Source organism: Leptopilina heterotoma, unplaced genomic scaffold, assembly GCF_015476425.1.
Source record: "Leptopilina heterotoma isolate Lh14 unplaced genomic scaffold, ASM1547642v1 Lhet_177, whole genome shotgun sequence".
Classification (NCBI taxonomy): Eukaryota; Metazoa; Arthropoda; class Insecta; order Hymenoptera; family Figitidae; genus Leptopilina; species Leptopilina heterotoma.
The window spans coordinates 1,969,711-1,993,287 of NW_025110893.1; the positions used below are offsets into that span (position 1 = coordinate 1,969,711).

General features: G+C 19.1%; 2 protein-coding genes across 4 annotated transcripts in view; one reads left to right on the forward strand and one right to left on the reverse strand.

The window, feature by feature from the left end:
* Nucleotides 1–13,919, forward strand: part of LOC122499860 — a 256,174-nt gene extending 242,255 nt beyond the window's left edge. For 2 of the 3 annotated variants that reach the window (XR_006301387.1, XM_043608397.1), the window contains exon 5: nt 10,987–11,696. The gene's annotated coding sequence lies outside the window, so the exon portion shown is untranslated. Of the gene's footprint in view, nt 1–10,986; nt 11,697–13,741 lie in introns of those variants that run through there. The other variant, XR_006301388.1, reaches the window with a different exon arrangement.
* The window catches only part of LOC122499858 (sialin), a 55,903-nt gene extending 33,362 nt beyond the window's left edge, over nt 1–22,541 (reverse strand). The window contains exon 1 of the mRNA XM_043608393.1: nt 21,660–22,541. Within this exon, the coding sequence (XP_043464328.1) occupies nt 21,660–21,684 (25 nt within the window). The 5' untranslated portion in view covers nt 21,685–22,541. The remainder of the gene's footprint in view (nt 1–21,659) is intronic.
* Nucleotides 22,542–23,577: the final 1,036 nt, after the last annotated feature.

Consider the following 23,577-nt stretch of genomic DNA (forward strand, 5'->3'; position numbering starts at 1 on the left):
ACAAAAAACAAAACACAATATACTTTTTAAAAGTCCGATTTGTTTTAACGTGAAAATCGTGAAAAGAAAACTCAGAGAATAATTATAACTGAGAAGAAATTAGAAATATACATTTAGTAAACAGGCAGCGAGCTGACAAACAAAAACATCCGTACTCTCTGACAGCTCAAGCGAGACTCTTTTTTTTTTTTTTTTTTTTTTTTTTTTTTTTTTTTTTTAAATAATTGAATTATTGCGAAGAAATTTATAAAGAATTTGTAAATAATTGAATTCCTGTGAAATTTTTATTATTTATGAATATAATTAAATGTTTGCATAGAATTTTATTAGATTTTTTTTTGAATAATTGAATTCGTTTGGAAAATTTTATTAAAATAGCAGATATTGGAAATCAATGAATTGAGAAAATATTTTTAAAATAATTGAAATTTTAACGAGAATTTTGTTAAAATTTTTAAAAATAATTGAATTTCAGAGAAGAATTTTATTATTTATAAAGAAGATAATTGAAATTTTTACGAGAATTTTAAAAAAAATTTTAGAATTAAATTATTTTCAAAAATTTTAATACAATTCTTGGCAAAATTTCAATGATTTCAATTATTTAAAAAAATTTTAACAAAATTCTACGCAAACATTTAATTATTTTCATAAAATAATAAAAATTTCACAGGAATTCAATTATTAAAAATTTTTTTATAAATTTCTTCGCTATAATTCAATTATTTTCATAAATAATAAAATTTTTACAGAGATTCAATTATTTTTGTAAATCATAAAATTCTTTTTAGGTATTCAATTATTTTCATAAATAATAAAACTTATCGCAGAATTTCAATTATTTCTATAATACAATTTTTATCTAATTCCTCGAAAAAAGGAATTATTCTTAAAAAATATTAAAATTTGTCCATAGAATTCAATTATTTAAAAAATTTTTAATACAATTCTTTACGAGAATTTCTGAAAATTGAACAATTTTCAGAGACGTCCAATTATTCAATTTAACAAATTATTTAATTTTGTATTTAAATAATTGAATTTTCGTAGAACTTACTAAAAAAAAATGTATTTAAAAATAGATTTCAGTTAAAATTTTTGAAATAATTGAATTTTGAAAAGATTTCAAATTAAAATCTTTGAAAATTTGAATTTTTCAAATTTTTAACTAACAATTCTGTGGAATTAATTTTTTTTAAATAAGTTTAATTGAATTTCACTTGAAATTATTTGAAGTTTTTATTTTCTAAAATTTTTTCTAGAATTTACGAATAATTGAAATTTTGTAAAATTGAATTATAAACAACAGAATTTGAAAATTCTCAAAAGAACTTTTTCAAAAATTATTAAAAATAATGGATTTATAAAAGAATTTTAGTTAAGAATACTAAAAAAATTATTCAATTTTGGAGAAGTTTCAAATTATTGCAGAAATTCAATTATTTTCAAAAGTTATAAAATTCTTCGCAGAAATACAATTATGTTCAAAAATTTTTTAATTCTTTTTAGGATTTCAATTATTTTTAAAAATATTTTTGTAAAATTCTTTGAATAAAGTTAAATTATTTTAAAAAATTGTAATAAAATTTTAAGAGGAATTTAATTATTTTTTAAAAATTTTAATAAAATTCAATAATTAAATGTTTAATTTCAATAATTGTTAAAAATACGATTATTTTAAAAACTTGAAAAAAATTCTTCATGAAATTCAAGTACTTTGGAAATTTCCAATTAAAAATTATTAAGGAAACTCCACTATACTTATTTTCAAAAAATTCAATTATATTCGTCAATAATAAAATTCTTCGCCAAAAATTAAATTATTTTCAAATGCATTTTCAATAAATGATTTTATCACCTGGGCCATATTTAATTATTATAAAAACACATCTTCATGTTTTATATAGTTATGAAAAATTTAATTTATAGTTTTAAGTAAAATATTCTCTTATTTTACTCCAATTAAGTGTTTTTATGTGAAATTCAGCCTAATTAATATTTTTGGAGTAAAATTCTGTTTAAAAAAATTCTCCTTTGAGAATTCTTTCTAATTAATAGTTTTTTGTAAAGAATTTATCCTAATTTTAATGATTGTAAGTAAAATTCTGCTTAATAAAAATTCTCCTTTGCAGATTTCTATCAAATTAAGATTTTTTTATGTAAAATTCAGTCTAATTAAAATTGTCGTTAGTAGAATTCCGCTGAATGATTTTATTAACCTTTAAAAAGATTTCCGCTATCGGAATATTTTTCTAAATGTCACTTTACATAAGTAGACGTCTACCAAATAAAAACTTGTCCAAGTAGAAATCTGCTAAGGGGTCGTCCATATACCACGTGGACAGTTTTTCAAAAATTTTTGACCCCCCCTCCCCCCTTGTGGACACAAAAATACATGGGATCGTAGACATTTTCAAACTTTTTTACCCCCCCCCCTCCCCCCAAAAGTGTCCACGTGGTATATGGACGACCCCTAAAGGAAAATTCATCTAAAATAGAAGGGCACTTAATAAAACAAATAATTAAAATTATTAATATATTAAATAAAAAAAAATTTTTTTTTTATATTAAATTAATTTATAAATAAACACAAATAATAGAATTCAGTTTCACCTTTTGCTGACTTTCGCTAAACGAAAATTTTCCCAACAAAAAAAAATTTTTTTGTTAACAAGGAAAAAGACCTAATAGAAATTTTAAAAAAGAAATTTTTTCCCCCTTTTCTCCATAAAATACAATACCTATGTATATATATATCAATCATAATCAATTGCCTGCAATGGACAATTACATAAAATCATGAATATAATTTTCACACGAGAATTTGTGGAATGTCTGATGTGGTTAGAAATAATTTTATTTGAAGATTTAATTGGAAAGTACAGGATGTCTTAAGTGGATGCAACTTGCCTTGAGGGTCTTGAATGGAATAATGTGGGAATTAAAACGTTTTGGCTCGATAGTAAAGAAACTATGTAATATATTGCTAACAAAGTGAGATAATTTATTCGAGGTTGTCGGGCTATCTATTTTAATATACGAGAAAAGTATAAACTTATAAAGACCCTTTTATTTCGCAATTTATATTTATTATTATCATTATTATCGCATCTAATCGTATATTCCTTTCTATATGTTCTATAACAATGTCTTTCCGAGTCAATTCATTTTTTTTTTTTTTTTTTTTTTTTTAATATTTCATTATTGATAATGATTATTGAACACGCCTTTTTTTATTACAAAAAAAAGAAAACTTGATCGAAAAAAATTACTCAACGTCATGGAATATTTCCTCATTTGAGCCATGCTCCCAATTCATAAAATTTATTCTTATCGACGAAAAAAAAGGGAATCATTTAGATAGACTTTACATTATATTATTTATTAACATTGTCGCTTTGGAATTATTTGTTTCAGATGTTCCAGTGGAATAATAATTAATTTTCATCAAGATTGACTCATTTTTCTTGAATTCTTTGCATTTAATAAATTATTTCAACAATTTTTCTTCCAAGACAAGTGTTTTTATTGTAATTCATTTTTAGTAAAATTTCTTTTATTATTATTATTAATTTATTAAAATTTATTTTCGTTAGATTAAATTTCAATTAAATTGGAATTTATTTTCAGTAAAATTTATTTTCATTAATATTTATTTATTAAAATTTATTTTTATTAAATTAAGTTTCAATTAAGGGCATTTGAACCTTGATGACGTTATACAGATTGTGCAAAGCATGTGTGACGTCATCAAGGTTCAAATGCCCTTAAATTGTAATTTTTTTTTTTTATTAATTTTCTAAATACTTTTTTAATTTAATAAATTTTATAGTTTCTGACGAAGACAGTTGTACGACCGAAACGTAAAAAGAATTATTGCAGTTTTTTATTAATATTTATTTATTAAAATTTTGTATTCCAAAAAAGAATTTTTTAAGTTTTTAACAAAAAGAAAATATAATTAATTAAAATTCTAAGCAAACAAATAATAAATAAATAATTTTTTCTAAATTTGAATGAGTTAAAAATAACTTATTTTGATAGTAATGAGTCAATTACTGATTAAAATTGTAATAGTTCTGCTTATCAAATAATTAATGTCTAATTTATTAGTTAACAAGCATGAATATACGCACGAGTAAAATTTTAGAACTCATTGTTAATTACAAGTAATTTATTTTTGAAACTTTTAGTGAAAATTTATTATTTTTTAAAAAATATAATTTTTTCGAAATATAATTCCTTAAAACTACGATTATAATTGAAAACAAATTTTTAAAAAGGTAATAAAATTAAATTCTTTTAAAATAAAAAAATTGTTTTTTTTTTAAATTTGACAAAATTTGTCATTCCTTCAATTTTTGTAAATTATTTTCTGGAATTCAATTATTTTGAAAAATAAATTTTAATTACAATTTTTCGAAAACTTAAATTTATTTAGAATTTCTACATTAAATTATTTAAAATATTTAAAAATTTCTACCTAAACAAATATTTAAGAACTTATTTATTTTAATAAAAAATGAAAAATTATTTATTTTAATTGGGAATTCAAATAATTTCAATGTAAAACCTTATGAAATAATGTTTTTAAATAAACATTTAAATATTATTATACTTTTAAGGCGATTAAATTGTAAAAAAATTAATTTAAAAACTTTTTAATATTTATTAATTATTTCTTAAAATTCCTGTTGAAAAGGGTCTAATATTCTCAATTATTTTTCAAAATTATATTCCTTTTTAAATTAATTTTTATTAGAATTCCACGAAAATTGAATTATTTGAAATAGAATAATTTTTGTAAAAAAATTTAATTATTTTTGAAAAATTTTTCCAAATTTTTAATTACAATTTTTTAAAAAATACAATAATTTTTGAAAATAATTTTTTAATAGTGACAAAATACAATTCTTTGAAATATAAAATTTATTTGTTTCAATTTTCAAAATTTATTTTCAGAAATTCCAATTATCCTCAAAAAAAAATTTAATTTCAATATTTTGAAAAACTAATTTTGTTCGGAATTTCTATATTAAATTATTTAAAAAATTCCATAATTTTTTCCAAAACAGATATTTGAAAACTTATTGTTTTTTTTATTTTAATTGAAATTTCAAATAATTTTAATATAAAATCTTTATGAAATTTAATTATTTCCAAAAAATTATAACTGCAATTTTTCCAAAATTCAAAAGTATATTATTTTATAGAATTTTCGAAAATAAAATTATATACAAAACTTTGATAAAAAGATTTTAATTTTATAACTTTTTGAAATTTAATTATTTCTTAAAATTCCTGTTATAACGTTCAAAATTTTATTATTTTTTAAATCAATTCTTATTAGAATTCAACAATCATTGAATTATTTAAATACAAAAATTTTTATAAAATTTAATTATTTTCCAAATTTTATTAAATTTGGAAATTTTAAATTATTTAAAATTTTAAATACAAACATTTTTGTAAAATTTAATTATTCTCCAAATTTTTAGTTACAATAATTGTCAAAAAAAATTGTTGCAAAAATATTTTTTAAAATAATTTTTTAAAATGACAAAATAAAATTCTTTTAAATGTAAAATTTATAAAATTTTTTAATGAAATTTGAGAAAATTTCCTATTTTTCAATTTTTAAAAATTATTTTCAGAATTTCAACTATATATTTGAAACAAAAATGTAATTTCGATTTTTTAAAAACCTTGTTTTTTCCGAATTTCTAAATTAAATTTTTGAAATATTATTCATTTCTGTTAAATAAATATCTGAATTTGCTTTTTATTTATTTGTCTATTATTATATAATATTATTATAAAATTATTAAAAATATTATTATTAAAAAATATTAATATTATTATTATTCAAAACTAATAAATAAATGTCAATATTACTAAAACTTTCGGTGACTGATCCTAAAAGTCAAATTTGACTATTTTTTAGTTATTTATTTACTAATAATTAGGTTTTTTGCACTAATAAATAATAATTAACTATATTTTCTATATAATTAGTTAATTTTTATTATTTGCTAAAGCAAAAAGTCAGCCAAGATTTTCCTAACAATTAGTTATTTTTAAGAAATTCAGATTTTGAGAGTTAATAAAAATAAATGAAATCATGAACGATAACAAATAAATAAATAAAATTTTAAAATAATTTAAAATCGTTAATATTCAAATAATAAAAGAACAATAATTTGAAATTCAATTTCTAGAACATTTTCAATAAAAAAATATTTAAAAGTAAAATTCGTAAATTTTTTCCATGGACGAAAAATTTGTCACATTGATTTAAAATTTGTAAAAATTGGATTAGAGAAAAAAATATATTTTGTAGATACAAAATTGCAAAAAAAAACTTGTATATTACTAAATAAATAAAAAAATTGTTATAATGCAAATTGTATTTTTTTTCTCTCGATTAAATATTCATATTGTTTGGCAATCGTGATAAATTTTCGACCCGTTAAAAATAAATAAAATTGTAAACAATTACTCAACAGCTGAGTGTAAAAAAAAAGAAGTACAGTTAATAAAGAATTATTGTAAAAATTGACAAATATTATTCGCTTATTATCGTCTTAGATTTTTTCCAATTCATACAACATAGTTTGACGTAGATATATTCAATATTGAAATAGAACGACGACGCTTCGAGTTTGCAGAGTAAACAAAAAATTTGTTACTCCACTTTTTAATGCTCTCATTATTCAAAAAAAAAAAAAAAAAAAAAAAAAAAAACTCGAGTAAATTTTATTATTTTTGAATAATAAACTTTTCATCATTTACTGCGATGATTTCGACTATTGACGATAAATATTTGACTAATATGACGCGACTAGTTTTGATTGAAAATTGTATTTTTTGATTGTTTATACAATTCAGATGTTTATTCATTACATTTTGAATTCACTAATCCTTTCACTTACTCAAAATGCACTAAAGGTCATCAGTGACCTCAATTTTTTGATTCTCACGTCCAAAATCCCACCTCGTGTACATGGTCTTGTTTCACGGTCGATTGTCGGTTGTCGGTTGTCAATTCATTATTAAATTATACGTGATTGTTGTATGCATAGTGTGCATTTGTCCTACTGTAAGTATTATAGAGAGGAAGCAATGCATTTTCTTATAAAAGATTCCTCTTCTTCTTCCTCTTCTTCTTCTTCTTCTTCTTCTTCTTCTTCTTCTCTGCATCTCAAGTTTTATCGTTCTTTAAGTCTTCACAACACACAGCAAAAATTGACAACAAAAATTTACATGTTCAGCCATCAAGGGAAACGTAAAAATAGAACTCTTCATTTTTAGTTCAAGAGAATTATTTACACTAATGATTAAATATATTTTTGAAATTTTTTTACAGGAAAATAATCTTAACATATAAATAAAATATATGGTTTTTTAATAGTTGTCAGTCAATTAAAATAATTCATCAAAAATAAAGATTGAAATAAAATTTATTTATTATTCTATTTTTAATTTCTGTCCAGTACAGTAAAAGTGCAGTTTTTCGTGATAAAAATGTAGAAAAGAGAATTTTTTTTATTGAAAGCCCTGAGAAAACATTTAAACTACTTTTAATCGACAATTTGAAGATGACTTTTTCAATTATGACCTCAATTTGAATTCAGCAATAACTTAATTTTCAATTTTCAATTATAAAGTTTTGAATAATTTCACAATCGGAAAATTAAAAAAATTCACTTATTAAGTATAAAATTAATTAATCTTGTTTAATAATTTCAAAAATTTTAATAAAATTCTTCTTAGGAATTCAATTATTTACGTATAAATAATAACATTCTTCATAAGAAATCAATTATTTTCATAAATAATAAAATGTTTTTTAGGAATTCAATAATTTAAAAAAAAAAATTTAATAACATTTCACAAATGAATTCAATTATTTTCTAAAATTTCAATCAATTCAATTATTTTTGGAAATATAGTAAAATCTTTGCAAAAAAAAAATTAAAAAAATTAAATTATTTTCCAAAAAATTTCACCAAAGAATTCAATTTTTTTCTTTATTCGAAATCAATTATTTCAAAAGAATTCAATTTTCTAAAATTTTTATAAATCGTTCGACACAATTCAATTTTATTTATAAATAGTAAAATTCTTCAGCAAAAATTTAACTATTTTTAATACAATTTTAATAAAATTTCATGAAAGAAACAATTTTAAAAAATTTTTAATAATATTTCTCGAAAAAATTCAATTATTTTCTAAAATTTTAATAAATTCCTTCAATACAATTCAATTATATTCATAAATAGTAAAATTCTTTGCAAAAATTAAATTATATTCAAAACAATTTCACGAGAGAATTCAATTTTTTTCTTAATTCGTTACATAAAAAATTTCAAAGGTTTCAATTATTTTCTAAAATTTTAATAAATTCTTCGAAAAAATTCAATTATTTGTTTAAATAGTAAAATCTTTGCAAAAATTCAATTATTTTCCAAAAAGTTTCACGAAAGAATTGAATTTTTTCCTTTATTCGATATCAAATATTTCAAAAGAATTCAATTATTTTCTAAAATTTTTATAAATCGTTCGACACAATTTAATTTTATTTATAAATAGTAAAATTCTTTGCAAAAATTTAACTATTTTTAATACACTATTAATAAAAATTCATTAAAGAATTCACTTGCTAATAAATGAAAAAAAAAAAAAAAAAAAATTTCAAAAAAAATCAATTATTTTCTAAAATCAATTATTCAAAACAATTTAATGAAAGAATTCAATTTCTCTTTCTTAATTCGTTACATAAAAAATTTCAAAGGTTTCAATTATTTTCTAAAATTTTAATAAATTGTTTGAAAAAATTCTATTTTATTTGTAAATCTAGTAAAATTCTTTGCAAAAATTCAATTATTTTTAAAAATTTTATTAAATCTATCAAACCAATTTAATTATATTTATAAATATATAATAAAAATCTTTGCAAGAATTCAATTATATTAAAAAAAATTTCAGGAACGAATTTAATTTTTTTCTTAATTCTCCTTATAAAATATTTCAGAAGAATTTTCCAAAATTTTTAATAAAATTCTTCTCAAGAATTCAATTATTTACATAAATAAAATAACATTCTTCGAAAGAATTCAATTATTTTTATAAATAGTAAAATTTTTTGCGAAAATTGAATTATTTTCAAATAAAATTTTAATAACATTTCACGAATGAATTTATTTATTTTCTGAAATTTTAATCAATTCTTGGAAAGAATTCAATTATTTTTTTAAGTAGTAAAATCTTTGCAAAAATTCAATTATTTTCCAAAAAAATTTTCGCAAAAATTCAAAATTTTTTCTTTATTCGATATCAAATATTTCAAAAGAATTCAATTATTTTCTATAATTTTAATAAATCTTTCATTATAATTCAATTATATTCATAAATATAGTAAAATTCTTTGTAAAAATTCAATTATATTCAAAACAATTTCTCAAAAAAATTCAATTTTTTTTTCTTAATTGGTTATAAAAAATTCCAAAGGATTCAATTATTTTCTAAAATTTTAATAAATTCTTCGAAAAATTTCAATTATATTTGTAAATATGTAATGAAATTCTTTGCAAAACATCAATTATTTTTGGAACTTTTAATAAATCCTTCGAAACAATTCAATTAGATGTATAAATAATAAAAATCTTTGCAAAAATTCAATTCTCTTCAAAAAAAAAAAATTTCACGAACAAATTCAATTTTTTCTTAATTCGTTATAAAATTTTTCAAAAGAATTTTCAAAAGTTTTAATAAAATTTCGATAATTAAATGTTTAATTTCAATTTTATTAACAAACACGATTATTTTAAAAACTTGAAAGATATTGCTCATAAAATTCAATTATTTTTAAGATTTTTAATTAAAATGTTTAAAAAAAACTCCATTAATTGAAAAAAAAAATTCAAAGAAATTCTTCGAAAAGAGTTTAATTAGAATTATCAAAAATTTTTACATTTCTTTTTGAGAATTCAATTATTTTCCTAAATAATTAAATTACCGGAATACAACGATTATTAATATAGAAGATAATTTTACTTAAATATTTCAAAATTAATTCAATTTTAAAAAATTCAATTTCAATTTAACATTCACAAGTTTCAAAAATAAATTAACTTCAAGAGGTTTTAATTTAAAATTTTAGAAAAATTCAATTTTTAATGAATTTTATTATAGAAATTTTAAAGGACTTAGATTTTTGAAAAATTTTAATAATTCAAATTCTTCTTGAAATTAGTTAAAAATTTGTCAATATATTTTTCATTTATTATTAATAATAATTAAAAATAAAGGATTTATAGAAAAATTTTACTTAAAGACACTAAAAAAAATTGAATTTTGGAGAAGTTAAAAATGATTGCAGAAAATCAATTACTTTTAAATGATAATGAAATTCTTTTTATAAGAATTCAATTATTTTTAATACAATTTGAATCAAATTCCTCGAAAAATGTAATAATTATTATTAATATTTTTATTAAAATTTGTCGAAAGAATACATTTATTTAAAAATTTGTTGATTAAATTTTGGGAAACATTCAATTATTATTCAATAAATGATTTATTTTTGTATTTAAATAATTGAATTCTAGCAGAATTTTTAATAAAAATTTAAATTAAAAATAAATTTCAATTAAAATTTTAGATTATAATTGAATATTAAAAACACGTGAGCGTGAGTTTTTAGAAATAATTTTTTTTAGTCATTTTTATTTCTACTGTAAATTTTATGAAATTTAATTTTTTGCATTAAACAGAATATATTTATTTACGTTTAATATCTGAGAATTAAATTTTTTTTATCTAAACAATACTAGGAATTAATCATCCAAATTTTATTCTCCTTTTATGATTTTTTTTTATTCCTATTTTCACTCTCAATTTATTTAAGGGTCAATGTACGATAATTTTTTGTCAAAATCTCCACAGTATTATAATTGTCATATACTTTCTCATTTGTCATTACAGAGTCGTTCTCAAGGATGTTAAATAATCGCAACCAATTACCTTCACCTAGAACTAGAACTTGTTTCGGATATACACTTGATGTCATTTGAAGATCCGCACGTGGGTGCAAGATAACTAAAATAGAGAGGAGAGCGCCTTCCTCCCTGGTAAATTGGATTAGTTAATAAACGAGAGTTCGGAGGGTAAGAGCAAAATTATAGTATTGAATTTGAAATGATTCAAAAGGTTAATGCTGAAGAGACATTCATTCATTAAGTTCAATTGGCGCCAGGAATATCGTTTACGATCTCATTTGTAGATATTTGTTACTCTTCTTCATTGAATTTAATCTCAAATAACCATAAATTACGAGTGTTTGTTCTGTGATTGGCTTTCATCTTCGATACATTATGATTCACTTGCCGCTACTCGCAAAGAATTTTTTGAGAAAAATTATTTTCTTTCGCGTGCGACTTTATTTTATTTACTTTTTTTTATTCAAGACTTCAATTTTAATACGAATTAATTCAATTTAACAAAAATAACAAGAAATAACAAATAAAATAACAAGAATTATTCAACTACAAGTTGTCTAAACTCGAAAAAATTTGATGAAAATTTATTCCCGCGTGGGATCGAACCCCGAACGGATAATCAAAGCTGGCTTGCAAAGCGCTTTAACGTCTTCGGCTAACATGAACTTGGTAAATTCTTTTTCAATATAATTGAAATAATATTCCATATTTTCAATTAGAATTCTTCAAAAATACAATTATATTTCAAAATAATTTTTAAAAGTAAACAAATAAAATTCGATAAAATATTAAATTTATTTCAATGAAATTTATCAAAATTTTCAATTGTTTCAAATTTTCAATTATTTCAATTATTTAAAATTATTTTTAGAAATACAATTATTTGAAAAAAATTTTAAATACATTTTTTCAAGAAACAATTTTTCGTAATTTCTAAATGAAATTATTCAAAACTTCAATTCTTTCGGTTAAACAAAATATTTAGAAACTTATTTTATATTTATTTTTCCACATAAATTAAAATTTCAAATATGAAATTTAATTATTTTCTAAAAATTGCAACCGTAATTCTTTCCAAATTCAATTATTTTTTTTTTTTTTAGAATTTTTAAATAATATTATTGAAAAACTAAGAATATTTAAAGAAAAATAATATAATTATTAATATTTTAAAATAAAAATGTCTTTATTTTTGCTTCTCTTAAATTTTTAAGGAATTCAATTTAAAAACATTTTAAAATTTAATTATTTCCTAAAATTCATGTTATAAAGGCTTTAAATATTCAATTATTTTCTAAAAATTTAACTGAATTTTTTTTTAAATCAATTTCTATCAGAATTCAACGACGAGAATATGAATATGAATATGAATTATGTAAATACAATAATTTTTTGTAAATTCATAAAATTATGTATTTTCAAAAATACAATTTTTCGCAAGAATTCAATTATTTTTATAAAAAGTACAATTTTTTTTTGCAAAAATTCAATTATTTTCAATAAAATTTTAATAAAATCTCACAAAAGAATTTATTAATTTTCAAAAACTTTAATAAATCCTTTGAAACAATTCAATTATTTGTATAAATAGTAAAATTCTTTTTAAAAATTTTATTTTTAATACAATTTTAATAAAATTTCATAAAATTCAATTTTTTTAAAATTTTTATTAAGAATATTTTTCGAAAAAATTTAATTATCTTCTGAATTACTTTCCATGAAAAACCTCATAAAATTTAATTATTTCTAAAAGTTGCAACTGTAATTCTTCAAAAATTTAATTCTTTTTTTAGAATTTTTAAAGAAAAAAAATGTAAACAATATTTTTTTTAAATAAAAATTTTATTCTTTTCTACTTTTCCTTGACTTAAATTTTCAAGGAATTTAATTTAAAAACATTTTAAAATTCAATTAATTCCTAAAATTAATGTTATAACGTTTTAAATATTCAATTGTTTCCTAAAATTTTAACTGTGATTTTTTTAAAATCAATTTCTATCAAAATTCAACGACGAGAATTGAATTATTTAAATTTGATTAATTTTTGTAAATTGAAAAAATAATGTTTTTTCAAAAATACAATTATATTTATAGATATTCAATGATATTTATAGATATTCAAAAAATTTTAATTACTATTTTTCAAAAACCTAATTTTTTCAGAATTTCTAAATTAAATTTTTCAAATTTCAATCATTTTTCTAAAATAAAGATTTAAATTCTTATTGTTCTTTTTATTTGCTTAAAATTTCGAAATGCTCTGCTATTATTTTTAAACATTGCAACTGCACCTCTTTATTGAGTTTTTGAAATTGGGGTTTAAATTTTTTTACTCCATTTTATTATTTACAAATTAACTGTCAAATTTTTGACATCACAATTCGAACTATAAAAAATTGGAATAAAGAAACACTAACTTCACGTGAAGAAAGATTATGTTAATTATTATAATAATAACAAGAATTGTTCAACTACAAGTTGGACTGAATTCGAAAAAATAGGAATAAAATTTATTCCCGGGTGGGATCGAACCCCGACCGGATAATCAAACCCAGCTTGTAAAGCGCCTTAGCGCCTTCGGCTAACGCGAATGTGGAAAATTTCTTTTTGCGAATGGTGCAAATGAATTGAAAATGTAATTTTTTTGTCGTTTTATTGAACCAGGGTTATAAATAGAAGACAATAGATGAGAGTTGGTAATTAAGGAGTCTATAAATATAGAAATGGATTTGAAATTACAGAATGGAATGTCGATTTTTAACCTTGCTCAAGATTAATGACGAAATGGTGCCATGGACCAATCATAAAGTATATTATGCCATAATTACAGATAATTACGGTGATATTGACGAATACATTATGCATTGTGAAAGTAAGTACATGCCGGTTGTTTCCAGCAATCACCCTTGGGAATCCCTTGAGAGGAAATTATTGTAGTTTTCTTCTTTATTCCTCTCGATCCAAATTCATTAAAAATAACTTTATTTTTCTTTTCAAAAACGATTTATATTTTCCTACAATTTTTTCCTAAAATGTTCCCAGACTTAGATTTTTGTAAGAAAAAATTAAATAAATAAATAGTTTAGATAAATAATTAAATAATTACCTAAATAATTAAATAAATAGTTCTAGATAAATAATCAAATAATTAAATAAATAGTTTAGATAAATAATGTAATAACTAAATAAATAATTAAATAAATAATTAAAAAGATAATTAAATAAATAATTGAATAAATAAATTATTAATTTAATAAGTAATTAAGAAAATAATTCTTAATATAGATAATTATTACGATTATATATTTATTTATTAAACAATATTAAATTATTTGACACAATTTAAAATTTGAAATTTTTTTTATTTACTTTATTAATTAATAAGTAAAAAAATTAAATAAATATTTGAGTAAATATAATTATAAATAAATAATTATTACAATTATGTTGTTTGCTATTTTGATTCCAGACTTTTTTAATAAATTTTCCTTTTTAAACATTTTCAATTTTAAAATGAATATGAAAATCATTGAATTCTTGACAAAAGAATTTAATAAAAAAATTTGAGAATAATTGAATTTCTTCAAGAAATTTTATTATTTAAGAAAATAATTGAATTCTTGCAAAGCATTTTATCAAAAAATTTGAGAATAATTGAACTTCTTCGAAGAATTTTTTTATTTACGGAAATAATTGAATTCTTGCAAAGAGTTTTATTAAAATGTTTGAAATTAAATAAATAAATAAATAAATAAATTGAAAATGTTGAATGTACTTAATTGAATTTTATAATTGAATTTCTTTCAAGTTTTTCAAATAATCGTGTTTTTTAATAATTGAAATTGAACAATTAAATTATTGAATTTTATAAAAAAATTTTAGAAAATAATCAACATCTTTTTAGAATTTTATTAAAATTTTCTAAAATAATTTTAGTAACAATTTTTAAAAAATTGAATTTCTTCGAAGAATTTTATTATTTATGGAAAATTAATTGAATTCTTGCGAAAAGTTTTATTAAACTTTTTGAAAATAAATAAATAAATTGATAATTTTGAATGTATAATTGAATTTCTTTCAAGTTTTTTAAATAATCGTGTTTCTTAATAATTTAAATTTAACAATTAAATTATTTATTTATTTATTTAAAGTTTGGACGGACAAAAAAGTCCTTAACAAAAGAGATCTTATATTCTAAAGAAAATTACAAAAGAAATAAATCATAAATTATTGAATTTAATTAAAATTTTTAGAAAATAATTAACATCTTTTTAGAATTTTATTACAATTTTCTAAAATAATTTTAATAACAATTTTGAAAAAAATTGAATTGTTTCGAAGGATTTATTAAAATTGTAGAAAATACTTAAATTCTTATATGAACAATTTTATAACGAATTACGAAAAAAAATGAATTCTTTCTTGAAATTTTATTAAAAATAATTATATTTTTGCAAAGATTTTAAAAAATTTTTTAAATAATTAAATTTTTTTGTGAAATTTCATTAAAAATTTTTTAAAAAATTGGATTCTTTCATGAAATATTTTAAAAATTGTATTAAAAAAAATAATTGAATTGTTTTAAAGAATTTTTTTAATTTTTAGAAAATAATTGAATTCTTTTGAAAAATATTACGAATTAAGAAAAAAAATTGATTTCTTTCGTGAAATTTTTTAAAAATTGAATTTTGGCAAAAAATTGTGCTATTTATAAAAATAATTGAATTCTTCTCAAGAATGTTATTATTTATGAAAATAATTGAATTCTTGCAAAGAATTATATTTAAATTTTTGAAAATACAAACAATAATAATTAATTTTGTACCTAATAATTGAATTTTTTAAAATTTTGATTATGAAATTATTCAAAAATTTTCAATTGAAAATTGAAAATTTTATAATTTACTAAAATTTTATTAATTAACCTGGTTAAAAAATTTAATTGCAATTTTGGAAATTATTGAATAAATAATTGAATAAACAATTAGATAAATGAATAGTTATAAGAAATTAATTAAAATTATAATTAATGAATTAAATAAATATTGAAGTAAGTAAATAAATAATTAAGTAAATAATTAAATAAATAATTATTTAAATAAATAAATAATCAAATAAATGAAAAATAAAATACAACAAAAGTCTACCAAAAAATAATTTTCGTAAATTGTTATTTTTTTCAATGTAACAAATTAATCTGATAAATGTTAAAATTAATTCAATTTGAAAGAAAAAAAAAAATTGGAAAATTAGTTTCCGAGTGAAATATCTAAATTGGAATTGTAATGGAATAATTTAGATTGTCTGAATGAATATAAGAAAAAAGGGGGAAAAAATGGCGATAATGGTTACAAACGATAACTTCCGTTTATTGAAGAAAAATTTATATTAAATTATCACAAAACATATTATCTATCAATGAGAAATAAATTCTCTCACTCTTTCTCTCTTTCAATGATTGAATCACAGTTGCAGAGTAAGTTTTATGCATTTCCAAGGTTTTAGGCTCATTAAAAAAAAATGAGCGATTAGTCTGGCGAATAAAATTTTCAGATATGAAGGTTCTTTAATAGAACTCGGAGGAAAGTTTTCTCTATATACGTTTCAAAACAGATAATAAATAGTTCTTCATTCAAATTTTTTTTGTTCTAAAATTCCATTCATTTCCAGAAGGAACATATTTTTTTCTTTTTAGAAAAAAAAATTTTTTTTTAGAAAATAAGTTTTCAAAAGAAAGTATTTTTTTCCCATAGGGAAAATTTTCTCTTTTTTCAATTTGTTTAAAATTATTATTTTTTCTAGATATATTTTTCTTATGCAAAAAAAATTTTTTTTTCTAAAAAACAATAAGTTTTCAAAAGAAATTTTTTTTTCCTATGGGGGAAAATTTTTTCTTCTTTTAATTTTAATTACGAAATTTAATAATTTGTTTGAAAACTTTAAAAAAAACAATACGTTGTAAAAAAAATAATTTTTTTCCTATGGAAAAATTTTTCTCTTTTTTCAAATTTGTTTAAAAATTTTTTTTAAAAAAACAATATGTTGTGAAAAAAATATCTTTTTTCCTATGGGTAAAATTTTTCTTTTAAATTCAATTGTTCGAAAACATAAATTTTGCTTTGCATGGGGAAAAAAAGCTCAATATTCAGAAATTCAAATTTAAACAATTGAGAGGAAATTTTATCGTCCAAACTGATTATTTTATAATATTTGAATAAATTACAATTGTTGACAATATACTTGAAAATTCAGGCATTTTCAATTCGAGCATTGAAGTCTTTTTCCATTTGACATTAAAACCTAGTGTCATGTTTATTTAATAAGTTAAACTTATTTAGACGACATCAAAAAGTACATTATTCTACAGGTACATATTAAATATTATTTTCTAAAAAAAATATTAAAAATTAATAAATTAAAATTAGAACATTTTTAATAATCTAATTTCTATTAAACTCTTACATAAATAGAATTTAATATTCGCATTATTTATAATAATCGACTAATAACTGTAAAATTTTTACATAAAGTAGAATTTAATTCGCATTAATTTTAATAACCGTCTAATAACTGTTAAATTTTTATAATTTAATATAGTAATTAATCATTTTTGAATTCCTTATAACTTATATGATAATTATTGACAACAATTCATAATTATTTATAATTAAATTCATAATATTGTTTACAATTAATCTTAAGAATTTTTAATTATTTATAGTTCTTTATATAATTATTCAGTTTTATATAATTATTTTTTTTATAATTATTATTATTTTATAATTATATATAATTATTTATGATTTATGATCTGTTATTGTCTTAATGCTTCATAATTAATTTTAATTATTCACTCTACTAAATTGTAATTGCGAATAAATACAAACTACACAATTTGTAATTAATAAATAATTATAATAAAAATTATTAATTGTTAAACCCCCATGTAACGCCCCCTCCCCTAAGGGCCGAAACGTTACGTCAAAATTTAGATGAATTTTTTGTTAAATAAATAAAAAAATAATAAATAATTATTAGTGTAATAAAAATAATTATAGTTTTCATTATAATTATTTTTATAATATAGTAATTTTTATTATAATTATTTTTATAATAAAATAATTACTTTATACAGTTAGTCGTAGTAAACAAAAATAATTATTTTTTACCTAATTTATAATTTTTCCATTAAAAAATAATTTTTAAGAAATAAGTTTCATTTTTGCAAAGTAAGAATTACGATAAAACAATAAAATTATTCAGATAAACAAAAAGTTTGAATATATTTATAAAAAAAAAAAAAAAAAAAAAATTTCAGACACGTTTTGAAATATATAATAGAAAATTATTCGTATTTGAATATATAATACACACTCTATGTGAAATCTCAACACGTGTATCACGATTCAGTGAAGAATTCTATTATTAGTAAAAGCATATTCATTGAAATTAATAGCATTTTCCTTTTGGCATGAATGTAAATTAAAATTATATTTATAAATTTCGTCAATATAATTTTCAACATAATAATTACAAACAAAATTTTTATTAAAAAAAATAAAAAAAAAGTCAAATTGTTTCTACCACAATTTTCCTGGAGTCAACGAAAGTATTTGTATATTTAGACTACATGAAATTCAGGACAATATATTTAGAAAATATACAAACTATAGTATTATAAAACGTATAAGAGAGATACAATAATTTTCTTATAAGACAATTATTAAATTTTAATAATTATTAATTTAAAATTAGAAATTTTAAATTACCGCAGAATTGTTTATACATTGTAAATTTGGAAGGACAGTGCTGGGAATAAATAAGATTTTGCATAATAATACTGCACTGTGTGTATACTTATACGTATGTTATTCGATAATGTGGCACGAGAAACAAATTTCGTAATTAAATTGAAAAACTTTATTTGCAAAACGAACAGCCGTAGTAGTTTATTTACATTATTGTAATTTGTAAGACGGAGATTTATTTTTATTATAGAGAATTTTGTTTATTTTTATTGCTTACGTATAAATAATACTATTACTATACTACAAATTAATTAAATTGTTTAATATAATAAAATATAAATTATTTTTTTGGTAATAAGCATAAATTATTATCTTTTTTAAAAAATAAATAAAAAATAATAAAATAGTGAACCGAAAATAAAATAATTTATATTTTTTTTCCATATAATAATATTATATTTATGTAGTATAATAAAAAACAGTGAAGAAAAATTTATTTGATTCAAATAACTGATTGCTCGTCTATTATCAAATAAATATTTACTTGAAATAAATAATTTTTATTACACTTTTATTTAAATCAAATAAATTGTATTTTTGAACCAATAATTTTAGTATTTGAAGCAAAATATTTAATTGATTTAAATAAAAATTATTTAAATGAAACAAATTTTTTTTTCCATTTGTGAACGCTCCCTTATAATATAATATTTAATTTTATTTAATTAATTTTACTATTAAATTGTAATTAAATTATTTACGATTAATAAAAATAATATATTACTTGATTAATAATCATTTCATTGACAATCCACTAATAATATTTTAATCATTAATATTACTATTAACTCGAGTAAATTATATTAAAATTAATTTATATATTATTCTATTAATTAATAATTAATTAATTTTTTAAATGTTTTAATTAAGTTTGTAATTAATTAATTAATTATTTTTTATTTAATGAATTCAATACTATAAAATGAATTAATTAATTTGTAGTAGAGTAATAGTATTATTTATTCGTCAGCAATAAAAATAAACAAAATTCTGTATAACAAAAATAAATCTCCGTCCTACAATGTAAGTAAACTACCAAATCGTTTTACAAAACAGAATTTTTATAATACATTTTTTTTTTATTTATTTAATTTAAAATTTTTATAATATTTTTGTTTAATAATTAAATTTTTCAATAATAATTGTGGATAATAAATATTTAACATAAATAATTATCAATTGGAAAACAAAAACAATAATAGTTTGTTGTCAATTGGTAATTATTATTCAAACAATAGCTCGATGCTTTTAATTAATTAACGATAACTATATGATTACTTAATTGATTAATTAATTAATTAACTACTTTTTAGTGAATTCACAAAATAGTTCACTGCTAATCAACAATTTGTTAATTAATAATAATTCACTACTAATTTAACATTGTTAATTAGCTACGATTGTAAATAATGAACGTAATAAACAATATGTATGTATTTTTAATAAATAAATAATTATTTTCAATAATAAAAAATAGTAATTAATTAAGATTCTTTTATATTTTCAAAAGAGTAAATTTTATTAAATCTTTGTATTTAATAAATATAAATGAAAAGTAAAAATAGAATAATAATTAATGAAAAGTCAATAAAAAATTAATAAAAAAGATTTAAAAATAAATAAACAAATAAAATTTAAAAAAAATACTCTCTAAATTTGAATTAGTAAAAATGTTTATTAATTTAAATTCGAAACTGACTTTTTGCTTTTGAATTAGTAAATTTTATTAAAAAATTAGTAGAAATTTCTATTTTTTAGCAAAATTTACTGAATTTTTGCTTTTAAATTAGTAAATTTTACTATTCAATTAGTAGAAATTACTATTGTTTAAGTAAAATTTACTGAATTTTTGCTTTTGAAATAGTAAATTTTACTATTCAATTAGTAGAAATTTCTATTTATTAAATTTTACTAATAAATTAGTGGAAATTACTATTTAGTAAATTTTACTATTAAATTTACTATAAATAGTAAATTTTACTATTAAATTATTAGAATTTACTTTATTTATTAGTAAAATTATTATTAGTATAATTTACTAAATAGTAAATTTTACTATTAAATTAGTAGAAATTACTCTTTTTTAGTAAAATTTACTAAATAGTAAATTTTACTATGAAATTAGTAGAAATTACTCTTTTTTAGTAAAATTTACTGAATTTTTGCTTTTGAATTAGTAAATTTTACTATTAAATTAGTAGAAGTTTCTATTTATTAAATTTTACTGATAAATTGGTAGAAATTACTATTTGGTAAATTTTACTAATAAATTTAGTAGAAATTACTATTTAGTGAATTTTACTAATAGATTTAGTGGAATAGTAATTTCTACTGCTAATTTATTAGTAAAATTTACTAAATAGTAAATTTTATTATTAAATTAGTAGAATTTACTTTATTTATTAGGAAAATTTACTGAATAGTAATTTAGTAAATTTTACTATTAATTAATAGAAAATAGTAGAAAATACTATTTATTAGTAAAATTTTACTATTAAATTAGTAGAAAATACTATTTATTAGTAAAATTTTACTATTAAGTTAGTAGAAATTACTATTTATTAGTAAAATTTAGTAATTCAAAAGCAAAAAGTCAGTCACTGATATTCAAATAAGCAAACATTTTTATTAATTCAAATTTAGAGAGTAATAAAATAATTAAAGAAGTACATAAAATAAAAGAAATAAAAACTTGATGAACAAAAAAAAGTAATAAATAAAGAAATAATAATTAATAAGCAGATAATAAATAAAGAGGTGATTTAATTATTTATTTGAATAAAATAAAGTGTTAAAGAGTAAATAGCGCATTGAAAAATAAAAATTGAATTTTCTTTCAGAAAAAACTCACCTGTGTATTTAATGTTAGACGCCATATCGTTGAAAATTCGTAATTAGAAGACAATTAGCGTGCAAATTCCAATAGAGTCCTTAAATTAGTAACAAATCACACTTGAGTCAAAGAACCGTTATAATACACGGGGTAAGAAGAAGAAGAAAAAAATTCATCAAATAGCGACACTTGTATAAAGAACGTTGACACGAAAAATGATTTTTCTCTTATTTCTTCTTCTCAAAAAAAAAGTTATCAATTTTCTTCAATTATAAAAAAGCACTTGTTCACTGAATAAAAGAGACAAATCTTATTCAAATTTCTCCTATTTGTTTCTATTTTTACAAAAAATTATTTGTATTTATTTATTGAAATGTACAAAAAGAAAGAAAAAAAAAGGTGAAAATAACTGTGATTTGCCGGCAAAGGTATTTAGAGTTTTAAAAGCTCGAGCATGTTGACATTCGCTAGGCGCTATTCGTGGTTTTTTGCCAACTTGTTTTTTTTTTTTTTTTTTTTTTTTTTTTATTTCCTTCGAAGAAAAGAGCGCAAGCGTTGGCGCGCCGACGGGTGGTACAACTCAAACTAAAGGAACCCTATAGCTCCTCTGGTGAACGATAGCAATCGCGTGTCTGTGCCTACGTCATGTCGCAATGTCGTAATAAAAGAGTACACGATTGCTGGTGGAAGGGGTCATCGCAATACTAGACGTAAAAGATCCTCTAATATAATGTTCCTCTCAATTGTGATTCTCTCTCTTACTCACTTACACACAAACACACAAAACAAGCAAAATCAAAGTGCAAAATCCTAATTGTCAAAAGTCGCATGCATTCATGTGTAATGTTATACGCATAAAAGCACAATTACAAGTCCAAGTGAAAGCTCTCACTTTTTATTATTTCTTCGTTGCGATCAACAACTATTTTTATTTATCGTCAATTATTTTTCAAGACATTTTCTTAATTCTAGAAAAATTCTTTAAATTCTATAAAAATCTATTATTTTTTTTTCTTGTATAATCACAAGAATTCAATTATTCTTAAAAGTGATAAATTTCTTCATTGGAAATTCAATTATTTTAAAAAAATTCTAATAAAATCGTTCGCAAGAATTCAATTATTTTCATAATTTTATCATTGAATTTACAGATCACTGTAAATTATTTATTCCTACCTACTATTTACTACTTTTTTTACGTTACGCTACTATTTGGGTACTTTTTTTAGATTTCAGCCACTAAAAGCTACTATTTCTGTTTTTTTTTTTTTTTTTTGAGAATTTCCACTACTTTAAATTCGCTAATAGTAAAAATCAAAAAAACTATTCTCAAAAATTATAATCAAATTCTTTAAAACGAGTCAATTATTTTCAAAAAATATTCGAAATTCAATTATTTTCAATTTATCTAACATTTTCAACAAATTTCGCAAAAGAATTCAATTATTTTTAATAAAAATTAATAAAATTCAACCAAAATTCAATTATTCAAAAAATTCACCATTTTTCATGGAAATTCAATTTTTAAAAAATTTTTTTGATAAAATTCCAAACAAGAATTCAATTATTTTCATGAATAATAAAACTCATCGAAGAATTTCAATTATTTTTAATACTATTTTCAATTAATTAATCGAAAAATTCAATTATTTTCACAAATAAAGTTTTCCACAAGAATTCAACTAGGGTAAGTGCGGGTATAGTCGGACAGTACTAGTAGTCGGACAATTCCGTGTTTTTTGGCAAATAAATAATAATGCATTGTGATAATTACTTTAAAAAGTATACTAGACGAATGTGTGAAGTTTACATTTTATTAAAATAGTGTTATTTTTGAAAATAATTAAACAAGAAATATTTTATTTAATGTTTTAAAAATCATGGTGTCCGACTATAGATACAACCATTTTCGAGTAGCGCGATGAGTGGCACAAAG